This window comes from Oncorhynchus gorbuscha, linkage group LG24, assembly GCF_021184085.1.
Source record: "Oncorhynchus gorbuscha isolate QuinsamMale2020 ecotype Even-year linkage group LG24, OgorEven_v1.0, whole genome shotgun sequence".
In the NCBI taxonomy this organism is placed as follows: Eukaryota; Metazoa; Chordata; class Actinopteri; order Salmoniformes; family Salmonidae; genus Oncorhynchus; species Oncorhynchus gorbuscha.
In genome coordinates, this window is record NC_060196.1 from 3130496 (window position 1) to 3142634 (window position 12139).

At 42.8% G+C, this 12139-nt stretch overlaps 1 protein-coding gene across 1 annotated transcript in view; it reads left to right on the forward strand.

The window, feature by feature from the left end:
• The first annotated feature begins 4381 nt into the window (after positions 1-4381).
• Positions 4382-12139, forward strand: part of LOC124013210 (RING finger protein 150-like) — a 35382-nt gene continuing 27624 nt past the window's right edge. The window contains exon 1 of the mRNA XM_046327452.1: positions 4382-5113. Within this exon, the coding sequence (XP_046183408.1) occupies positions 4657-5113 (457 nt within the window). The 5' untranslated portion in view covers positions 4382-4656. The remainder of the gene's footprint in view (positions 5114-12139) is intronic.

The window sequence follows — 12139 nt, forward strand, 5'->3', positions numbered from 1 at the left end:
CTTCATTTTTCAGAACAAGAATAGACTGATGTGTTTCAGAAGTTATTTGTTTCTGGCCATTTTGAGTCTGTAATCAAACCCACAAATGCTGATGCTCCAGATACTCAACTCGTCTAAAGAAGGCCAGTTTTGTTGCTTCTTTAACCAGAACAACAGTTTTCAGCTGTGCTAACATAATTGCAAACAGGTTTTCTAATGATCAATTATCCTTTTAAAATGATAAACTTGGATTAGCTAACACAACGTGCCATTAGAACACAGGAGTGATGGTTGCTGATAATGGGCCTCTGTACGCCTATGTAGATATTCCATTAAAAATCTGCCGTTTCCAGCTACAATAGTAATTTACGTCTCCACTGTATTTCTGATCAATTTGATGTTATTTTAATGGATTTTTTTTGTGGTTTTTCTTTAAAAAACAAGGACATTTATAAGTAACCCCAAACTTTTGAACGGTAGTGTAAGTATTCACACCCCTGAGTTAATACATGTCAGAATACCCTTTGCCAGTGATTGCAGCTGTGCATATTTCTTGGTAAGTCAGAGCTTTGCACCCCTTGTTTGTACAATATTTGAAAGAAAATGACATTTCTTCAAGCGTCGGGAAGCAAGTTCAGGGAGTGAGTGTTAAGAAAATAAAGGGAACATAATACTAAACAAGGAACATTAACCCCACACAGACATGAAACAGAAACAATGACGCCTGGGGAAGGAACAAAAGGGAGTGACATTCAGGGAAGTGATGGAGTCCAGATGAGTCTGACGACGCGAAGGTGCGCGTAACGATGGTGCCAGGTGTGCGCCATAACGAGCAGCCTGGTGACCTAAAGGCCGGAGAGGGAGCACACGTGACAGTACCCCCTTCCAGCTGCAAGACGCCGACCAAAGGGACGATTCCCGAGATCAGGAACGGACCGATCACCTCTGCTGAGGCGCAGGAAACCTGTCGCCGGTTTCCTGCGGAGGCTGGGGAGCCTGGCGATCTGTCTGAGGCATGCAAGCCTGTAGCAACTCCCGGACACGAAGTCCTTCCCACATTCCCACTTCCCTTAGGTGAGGGAATGTGTAACAATCTGTATAACAATGTGCACTGAGACGGGAACCAAGTTCAGGGAGTGAGTTTTTTAGTTAAATAAACGGCACATAATACAAAACAAGAAACCGAAATAATGACGCATGGGGAAGGAACCAAAGGGAGTGAGATATATAGGGAAGTGATGGAGTCCAGATGAGTCTGACGATGCGCAGATGCGCGTAACGAAGGTGGCAGGTGTGCGACATAACGAGTAGCCTGGTGACCTAGAGGCCGGAGAGGGAGCACACATGACAAAAGGTGAATTTGTCTCCCAGTGTCTGTTGGAAAGCAGACTGAACCAGGCTGTCCTCTAGGATTTAGTCTGTGCTTAACTTTATTTATAACGTTTTTACCCTTTTTTCATGATACCCAATTGGTAGTTACAGTCTTGTCCCATCGCTGCAACTCCCGTACGGACTCGGGAGAGGCAAATGTGGAGAGCCATGCATTCGCCGAAACACGACCCTGCCAAGCCGCACTGTTTCTTGACACACTGCTCGCTTAACCCCGAAGCCAGCCTTACCAATGTGCCGGAGGAAACACTGTACAACTGGCGACCATGTCAGCGTGCATGCGCTGTGTTTGAAATTCACTGTTCAACTAAGGGACCTTACATATAATTGTATGTGTGGGGTACAGAGATTAGGTAGTCATTCAAAAATCACTGTAGCCCTTTCCTGCAGTCAATGACCAAAGCACCCTATTGGCCTCATGGGTGGAATGTTATTCATATGATTCATAGTTTTATTATTATTATTTTTTTAAACAGACAAATGACATTGTTTCTACAGTTTTGTTATATTTCGGTCTTCTGTGATGTATATGAAGTCTAATATTGGGATGCAAAATCAAAATGTAATACATCAACTCTATATCTGACATGGTATATGTGACTTTTTTTAAAGCCAATAACCATGTCTGTGAGGTATATACTTTGTTTCAATGTAGATTTGTTTAAGACTACCAATAATCACGGTGACCCTGATTTAGCCCACTACAGTATTAAACACTATTGCACATAGTGAGTCCATGCAACCTACTGTATTCTGTGATTTAAGCACATTCTTATTCCTGAACTTATTTAGGCTTACCATAAGAAAGGGGTTGAATACTTATTGACTCACGACTTTTCAGCTTTTCATATTTAATTGATTAGTTATATATATATATATATATAATTCTACTTTGGCATTACGGGGTTATTTTGTGTAGGTGCTCTAACCACTACAAAGTATCATGAGATGGCTGTTGTTGATGTGTTCTGTGTCATTCTGTGTTCTTAGTCATTCCCTTAAAGTTCCCCCATGTCTCTGATACCAACATAATGAATGTCAGCTAGCTGTCAGATACTGCAAGAGATACATATTTCACAATATGTTTACTATTACCAAGGCACCTGACCACTGACCGAGGGCCAAATTCATACGGTCTTGTACAAATACTGCACTGTGGATTTGATTGAATTGAATCCAAAAGGATTACGTCAATAGTTTTACGTCTTGGCAAATCCAGATCAAATGGAATAGATTTGGTAATTTCATATGTGGTGGCAATGGCATAAAATACTTCTAGGTTTCCTACTTCAAAACGGTAAGGAAAGTGATTAGATGGAGACATGGCCTAGTTATTTCCAGTGAAATCTCCCTTCCCAAGGCTGTGCTGTGGAAATGCAATGACCTGTCACCTTACTACTGTACAAAAATACTCTCTAGAGGAAATATACCCTCTCATCTGACCTCATGTAGGTTTACTGTATCTATCTCCATCTGTCCATATGAACACAATGGTGTGTGTGTGTAGGCTACTGTACTAAACAACAGTCTGTCATTCTCAGATCCTCCTGGTATCCAGCCTCGCCCAGAAACGTTGTTCACGAAATATGTGGTCAATCAGATTTTTCACAGAAGCACATGTTGTTTTATGGCTACATTTCTCCATGGTTCATAAAACGTTTGTTACGAGTCTTGTGTTCAAATCTAACTCCATATTGATAACTTGCTGTATTTTGGGCGTTCAGAATAATTACACATCAATAGTGGCAACGCAACAAGCCTGAGACTTTATGGCTCGGTTCCAATATCCACACTAACATATCTCTTAGTATGAAGCCCTATTCGGCATGCATTCAGGTGGTATGCTAGTGTGGATTTACCCAGAGCCACCTCAACACTGTAGACCCACCGGCAGGTCAGATGCCCTAACAATAAGATTGACACTTAGAAATACTTATTGAACCTTCCAGAATACAGTTCAATGCATATAATAATATACTGTCTCTGTTCATGGGGTTGCTGTTTACACTAAAATACATAGAGCAGGGTTTCTTATTCACAGTTTGTGTGTGTGTGATATCTGTTAGCCCTCATCATGTATCGTACATGTTCCTGGGTCTAATTATACCTGGTTATAACACAAACTGTATGTACATGTAGTATATAGTATTGTTCATTATATGTCACTTTATTCCTAGTTATATGTACATATCTACCTCAATTACCTCGTACCCCTGCACATTGACTTGGTACTAGTACCCCGGGTATATCATTACTCATTGTGTATTATTTGTTTTATTATTATGTGTTTTACTTTCTATTATTCCTCTATTTTCTTTCTTTCTGCATTGCTGCTAAGTGAAGGGCCCGTAAGTAAGCGCTTCACTGTTGGTCTACACCTGTTGTTTACAAAGCGTGTGACAAATAACATTTGATTTGAGTTTATGTGAAACTATTATTAGACTGCATTTATCTAGACTTCCATTCATTGGAAAGAATGTGATTAATTGGGACGTATATAGGGCCTATGACGCACTCATCCTGTATTCTCTCTTCCAAAGGCTAGCATGATGATAGACATGTAGTAGGATACAGTGCTCTCTTAAGGTCAATTTGAAGAACTGCTTGCAATATGTAATCCCAATATTTACCCAGCAGAGGGCAATGTTTAATCGATTACAGGTCACAGACCCACAGCTATGATCATGTTATTTTTCTGCAATGTGTCTTGACAATATTATGCTCTAATTCGAAACCCCCAATGTAAATTTACCAGTCAAACTTCCCTATTATTATGCAATGTAGAAAATAGTCCAAATAAAGAAAACAATATTGAATGAGTAGGTGTTCTAAAACGTTTGACCGGTAGTGTATATATATTTGTTTTTTTTACTAACAACTTTGGTGGGAGAAAATAAATAATTCGAGGTCGCCTATTGCCGATCCCTGTATAGGCGAACACTAGCCTTTATTATGGGGGACAGGTTCGACTATCTTCGTGATCCCCGCCCAGGTCACATGTTTAGAAAGCTTGTCCAGCTGACTGATAACAACATTGCAGGCCGGTCGCTTAGGTAGCAGTAGGCAGGGTGGAGAAGCACGCCTACAACCAACTGTTTAAAAACATTTCTGTCAACAATCAGAAGCTACCTTTAACCAGTTGGTTTGCTACATCACTTTTCAAGTATTTCAACTTCAGGGTAGTCCGAAATCGCAGTCGTCGAGCTTGGAAAGGGGGGAGGCTACCAGCGAGAGGCAGCTTTTAGGCTTGGTGGAGAGGGAAACATTGGCTATATCCTCGGACTGAACATGGCAATGTCCCTCATCCAAGCCTGCCGCAGTCTAGCTCTATCAACATGGCTGCTATCCTTTTGCTTCGTGCATTTGCTGTGCCTGGACTTTACGGTGGCGGAGAAAGAAGAATGGTACACCGCGTTTGTCAACGTTACTTATGTGGATCCCGTGACTTCAGAAATCAAAACAGAGAAGACTGAGTGTGGAAGATATGGCGAGCACTCCCCCAAGAAAGAAGCAAGAGGGCAAGTGTTGATGCCTTTGCTTTTGCAAGAGAGACAAGCTTGCGACCCGAACGCTAAGTATCCCCTGCCTTATCAAAACAATGCTTGGATGGCGTTGATAGCTGCGGGGAATTGTACATTCAGAGATAAAATTCGCAACGTCGCTGCACTCCACAACGCATCTGCAGTCTTAATTTATAACGTGGGCTCCACTAATATCAACGATACCATAACAATGCCTCATCAAGGTAAACTACACTTTCGGGGGAGAAATGCATCATACTCATCAATCTTACATGATGTATGCGATGCACTGTATCACTTGTATGATACACTGTACTTGTCACTGTTGTGACTTGGTGACAGTTTACAAGTGCTCTGCCCTCTTATCATGTCGTTATGGCAATGGCACACTGATTTAGGCTGTTGAATACTGGCAATGCAATCATGTCAGTAAGCAACAAGCTCAACTGTCAAACTCACTATTATATATTGAACTAATCAACAAAGAAGCACATTGTTCATTTGAAGCACATTGTCCACAAAACTAGATTTTGGATTGCAGGCCTACTTGTTAAGGGAATGGGCCACTTGTGTAAAATAGATATGTTGATATTATGCTGCATAGCCCATGCATGAACTCACCATGACCCTCTGGGAGTTGTATCCACCCAGCTCGTATAGACTATTGATGCATGTTTCCCTGACTGCATTGGGATAGATCATCAGTCAAGCTCTGATATCCTACACATTCCCTATACATTTTAGCCTATATCTCATTTTAATGCATATCTAATTCTCACTGATTCTGAACTGGGCCAAATGTTGAGTCAGGGGTTGGCATGGTACTGGCTCAGACCAGGCTGAGGCTGTTGTGTAAGCTAAAGAGTTCTCCTGTAATTTCTCTCTCCGGCTCATTCTTGACCGCATCAAAATCTGACCTCACCTCCCTCCCTGTCCTTCTTCAGCACTGACAACTGACCAGGTGAAAGCCAACCACATGATGAGCTTCCACCATTATTGTTTTCACTTGTCAGGTATGTTCCAATCAGTGCAGATGAAGGGAGATGAAGAGAGATTTTTATTTTTTACAATTTAGAGCCTGTCTCTCCTGCTCTCACCCTGAGCCATGTCGGAAAGAATCAAGGACAAAGAGGAGCAGAGGGGGGACAGGAAGTAGGAGGATTTTAGTTTTGGGTGGAAATAAATATTAATGGAAGAAGGATTTAGCACAGTTAAGATTTCAAACCCAAAATTATTTAAATTTTTGGGTTGTAAAACTGAGTCCTGCTTTGCAAGAGATCCAAATGGCAATCCATATTTTATTTTATTTGACCTTTATTTAACTTGGCAAGTCAGTTAAGAACACATTCTTATTTTCAATGACGGCCTAGGAACAGTGGGTTAACTGCCTGTTCAGGGGCAGAACGACATATTTGTACCTTGTCAGCTCTGGGATTTGAACTTGCAACCTTCCTGTTACTAGTCCAACCACTAGGCTATCCTGCCGCCCCGGTACAGCTTCTGTCAACTTAGTGTGTGTGCATGTAGAAGAGTGTTTGTTTGTTTTCGTAAAACCTACCCAATTCAATGGTGACACTGAAGTACCATAAATACACTTTGTGTATTAATGGGGTCGACAGACTAATTCAAATGTACTAATTGAGTCATCTCTGTTTAGCCTTGGCTTGAACATCTACAGAAAGCGACGGTTACTATGACAACGTTTCTTAGACATCTGATTTCGTGGCGTGCTTTTAATTGAACTATCACAGCGTAGTGATGGGTGGACATGTTTAAGATGAGCCAGCTTGGAGAGTCAAGCACATCCAATGGACATTTTAATCAGTTGGGTATGTTATCCCTCAGTCGAAGGTGTTTCTGAGTCCTACACAAAACACCCTCCTCTCCTCTCTATCCATGATCCATACTAGAGGTCGACCGATTATGATTTTTCAACGCTGATACCGATTATTAGAGGACCAAAAAAGCCGATACTGATTAATCGTCTGATTTTTAAAAGATTATAAAAAAGTAAATTTAAAAAAGTAAATTAAAATGTACATTTTTTTAAATTAAATTAATTTGTAATCATGACAATTCCAGCAAAACTGAAGGAACACTTATTTTAACTTAATATAATATCAATAAAATCAATTTAGCCTCAAGTAAATAATGAAACATGTTCAATTTGGTTTAAATAATGCAAAAACAAAGTGTTGGAGAAGGAAGTAAAAGTGCAATATATGCCATGTAAAAAAGCTAACGTTTAAGTTCCTTGCTCAGAACATGAGAACATATGAAAGCTGGTGGTTCAATATTCCCAGGTAAGAAGTTTTAGGTTGTAGTTATTATAGGAGTTATAGGACTATTTCCCTCTACCATTTGTATTTCATTAACCTTTGACTATTAGATGTTCTTATAGGCACTTTAGTATTGCCAGTGGAACACTATAGCTTCCATCCCTCTCCTCGCTCCTCCCTGGGCTCGAAACTGCAACACAATGACAACAGCCACCATCGAAGCAGCGTTACCCATACAGAGCAAGGGGAACAACTACTAGAAGGCTCAGAGCGAGTGACATTTGAAACGCTATTAGCGCGAGCTAACTAGCCAGCCATTTCACTTCGGTTACACCAGCCTCATCTCGGGAGTTGATAGGCTTGAAGTCATAAACAGCACAATATTTGACGCACAATGAAGATCTGCTGGCAAAACGCACTAAAGTGCTGTTTGAATGAATGTTTACGCGCCTGCTTCTGCCTACCACCGCTCAGTCAGATACTTAGATACTTGTATGCTCAGTCAGATTATATGCAACGCAGGACACGCTTGATAATATCTAGTAATATCATCAACCATGTGTAGTTAACTAGTGATTATGATTGATTGTTTTTTATAAGATAAGTTGCTAGCTAGCATTAAACTTATCTTGGCTTACTGCATTCGCTTAACAGGCAGTCTCCTTGTGGACTGCAACGAGAGAGCGGCAGGTCCCCGAGCTGACATGGTGAAAATCTTTCGTTCTGCCCCTGAACGAGGCAGTTAACCCACCGTTCCGAGGCCGTGATTGAAAATAAGAATGTGTTCTGAACTGACTTGCCTAGTTAAATAAAGCTATTTTAAAAAATAAGAATAATAAAAAATAAAAATTGGCAAATCGGCGCCCAGAAATACCGGTTTCCGATTGTTATGAAAACTTGAAATCGGCCCTAATAAATCGGCCATTCCGATTAATCGATCGACCTCTAATCCATACTGTCTCTCCACATTCCTTATCTTTTCACATGCAGTCTAGACTTCATATACGGTACCATGGAAAGTATTTAGACCCCACATTTTATTACGTTACAGCCTTATTCTAAAATGTATTACATTTTGTTTTGTTTTCCTCAGCAATCTACACAAAATACCCCATAATGAGAAAGCGAAAACATGTTTTTAGATTTTTTTGTGCAAATTTATTACAAATAAAAAACACCTTATTTAGATAAGTATTCAGACCCTTTGCTATGAGACTCAATTGAGCTCAGGTGCATCCTGTTTCCATTGATCATCCTTGAGATGTTTCTACATCTTCATTGGAGTCCACCTGTTGTAAATTCAATTGATTGGACATGCTTTAGAAAGGCACACACCTGTCAATATATTGTTCCACAGTTGACAGTGCATGTCAGAGCAAAAACCAAGCCATGAGGTTGAAGGAATTTTATATAGAGCTCCAAGACAGGATTGTGTTGAGGCACAGATCTGGGGAAGGGTACCAAAACATGTCTGCAGCATTGAAGGTCCACAAGAACACAGTGGCCTCCATAATTCTTAAATGGAAGAAGTTTGGAAACACCAAGACTCTGTCTAGAGCTGGCCAAACTGGGCAATCAGGGGAGAAGGGCCTTAACAGAGCTCTAGAGTTCCTCTGGAGATGGGAGAACCTTCCAGAAGGACAACCATCTCTGCATCACTCCACCAATCAAGCCTTTATGGTAGAGGGGCCAGACGGAAGCCACTCCTCAATAAAAGGCAAATGACAAGGTTCTCTGGCTCTATTTGGCCTGAATGCCAAGCGTCACGTCTGGAGGAAACCTGGCACCATCCCTACGGGGAAGCATGGTGGTGGCAGCATCATGCTGTGGGGATGCTTTTCAGCGGCAGGGACAGGGAGACTAGTCAGGATTGAGGCAAAGACAAATGGAGTAAAGTACAGAGAGATCCTTGATGAAAACCTGCTCCAGAGTGCTCAGGACCTCAGCCTGGGGTGAAGGTTCACCTTCCATCAGGCTAGTGACCCTAAGCACACAGCCAAGACAATGTAGGAGTGACTTCGGGACAAGTCTCTGATTGTCCCTGAGTGGCCCAGCCAGGGCCCAGACTTTAGCCTGATTGAACATCTCTGGAGATACCTGAAAATAACTGTGCAGCGACGCTCCCCATCCAACCTGACAGAGCTTGAGAGGATCTGCAGAGAGGAATGGGGGAAAAACTCCCCAAATACAGGTGTGCTGAACTTGTAGCGTCAAACCCAAGAAGACTTGAAGCTTTAATCGCTGCCAAAGATGCTTCATAAAGTACTGAGTAAAAAGATCTGAACACTTATTTAAATGTGATATTTCTGTTTGTTTTTTTATATAAATTTGCAAAAATTCTAAACCTGTTTTTGCTTTGTCATTTTGGTGTATTGTGTTTAGATTGTTGAGGGGGAAAAAACAATTTAATCCATTTTAGAATAAGGCTGTAATGTGACAACAGTCTGAAAAAGTCAAGGTGTCTGAATACTTTTAGAATGCACCGAATGACTGACGAGTGTGTGTGTGTGTATGGTTGCCCACATGCGTTTTGAGCTCGGCTACACTTTTGTCTTTACTGTAGCTCTGTTTACTGAGACAGATCATGTTAATGGATTGAAACTAAACAAACCATGTCTGTGTCTTAACACAACCTGACTGTGCGACTGGTTTGACGACGTGCTGTAAAATGTAGCACCCTCCTTCACAATGGGCTGACAGGTAGGTTATGCACTATCACCCTGTTAGCGCGCTGCCAAACTGCATTAGCCTGCTGCAAAAGCGCTGACACACCACCTCCAACCAATACAGAGTGGTGTCTGTCTGTATGGGCATCCAAGCTGTGCAGGTGATCGGGTTGCATGAGGGTTGGCATCAATGGAATGGTTACCATTGCTGATGTTTTGCCTTCTTTTAACTGAGGATTACGCCATGTGGACCAAAACGGGTCATTACATTCATATAAACCCCTTTGTTCACGTTCACTGGCAGTCTGACAGATTCCAAGCCCTATCTGCATCATCTCCTGGACTGGACAGTGGCGTGCCTGCATGCTGGCTCCTAATGGGGAAGTGAGGAGAGATGATGGAAGGCCCTACCAGATGCCTCAGACACATGGGGCCAGCCGAGGAGAGGGGTTTGGGGGGTGGGTGGCCACCCCTGGCGAGCTCTCTGAGACTCCCATTGGGTCCCTCCCTGCTTGCCTGGCACAGTCCAGGAGATGTGTCTGTTAAGGCGTCAGTATTCTTCAGCTCGGCCGGCGCTGAGCTCGGCTAGGTGTCAAATCAAATTTTATTTGTCACATACACATGGTTAGCAGATGTTAATGCGAGTGTAGCGAAATGCTTGCGCTTCTAGTTCCGACAATGCAGTGATAACCAACAAGTAATCTAACTAACCATTCCAAAACTACTGTCTTATACACAGTGTAAGGGGATAAGGAATATGTACATAAGGATATATGAATGAGTGATGGTACAGAGCAGCATACAGTAGATGGTATCGAGTACAGTATATACATATGAGATGAGTGTGTAGACAAAGTAAACAAAGTGGCATAGTTAAAGTGACTAGTGATACATGTATTACATAAGGATGCAGTCGATGATGTAGAGTACAGTATATACGTATGCATATGAGATGAATAATGTAGGGTAAGTAACATTATATAAGGTAGCATTGTTTAAAGTGGCTAGTGATATATTTACATCATTTCCCATCAATTCCCATTATTAAAGTGGCTGGAGTTGGGTCAGTGTCAATGACAGTGTGTTGGCAGCAGCCACTCAATGTTAGTGGTGGCTGTTTAACAGTCTGATGGCCTTGAGATAGAAGCTGTTTTTCAGTCTCTCGGTCCCAGCTTTGATGCACCTGTACTGACCTCGCCTTCTGGATGATAGCGGGGTGAACAGGCAGTGGTTCGGGTGGTTGATGTCCTTGATGATCTTTATGGCCTTCCTGTAACATCGGGTGGTGTAGGTGTCCTGGAGGGCAGGTAGTTTGCCCCCGGTGATGCGTTGTGCAGTCCTCACTACCCTCTGGAGAGCCTTACGGTTGAGGGCGGAGCAGTTGCCGTACCAGGCGGTGATACAGCCCGCCAGGATGCTCTCGATTGTGCATCTGTAGAAGTTTGTGAGTGCTTTTGGTGACAAGCCGAATTTCTTCAGCCTCCTGAGGTTGAAGAGGTGCTGCTGCACCTTCTTCACGACGCTGTCAGTGTGAGTGGACCAATTCAGTTTGTCTGTGATGTGTATGCCGAGGAACTTAAAACTAGCTACCCTCTACACTACTGTTCCATCGATGTGGATAGGGGGGTGTTCCCTCTGCTGTTTCCTGAAGTCCACAATCATCTCCTTAGTTTTGTTGACATTAAGTGTGAGGTTATTTTCCTGACACCACACTCCGAGGGCCCTCACCTCCTCCCTGTAGGCCGTCTCGTCGTTGTTGGTAATCAAGCCTACCACTGTTGTGTCGTCCGCAAACTTGATGATTGAGTTGGAGGCGTGCATGGCGACGCAGTCGTGGGTGAACAAAGAGTACAGGAGAGGGCTCAGAACGCACCCTTGTGGGGCCCCCGTGTTGAGGATCAGCGGGGAGGAGATGTTGTTGCCTACCCTCACCACCTGGGGGCGGCCCGTCAGGAAGTCCAGTACCCAGTTGCACAGGGCGGGGTCGAGACCCAGGGTCTCGAGCTTGATGACGAGCTTGGAGGGTACTATGGTGTTGAATGCCGAGCTGTAGTCGATGAACAGCATTCTCACATAGGTATTCCTCTTGTCCAGGTGGGTTAGGGCAGTGTGCAGTGTGGTTGAGATTGCATCGTCTGTGGACCTATTTGGGCGGTAAGCAAATTGGAGTGGGTCTAGGGTGTCAGGTAGGGTGGAGGTGATATGGTCCTTGACTAGTCTCTCAAAGCACTTCGTGATGACGGAAGTAAGTGCTACGGGGCGGTAGTCGTTTAGCTCAGTTACCTTAGCTTTCTTGGGAACAGGA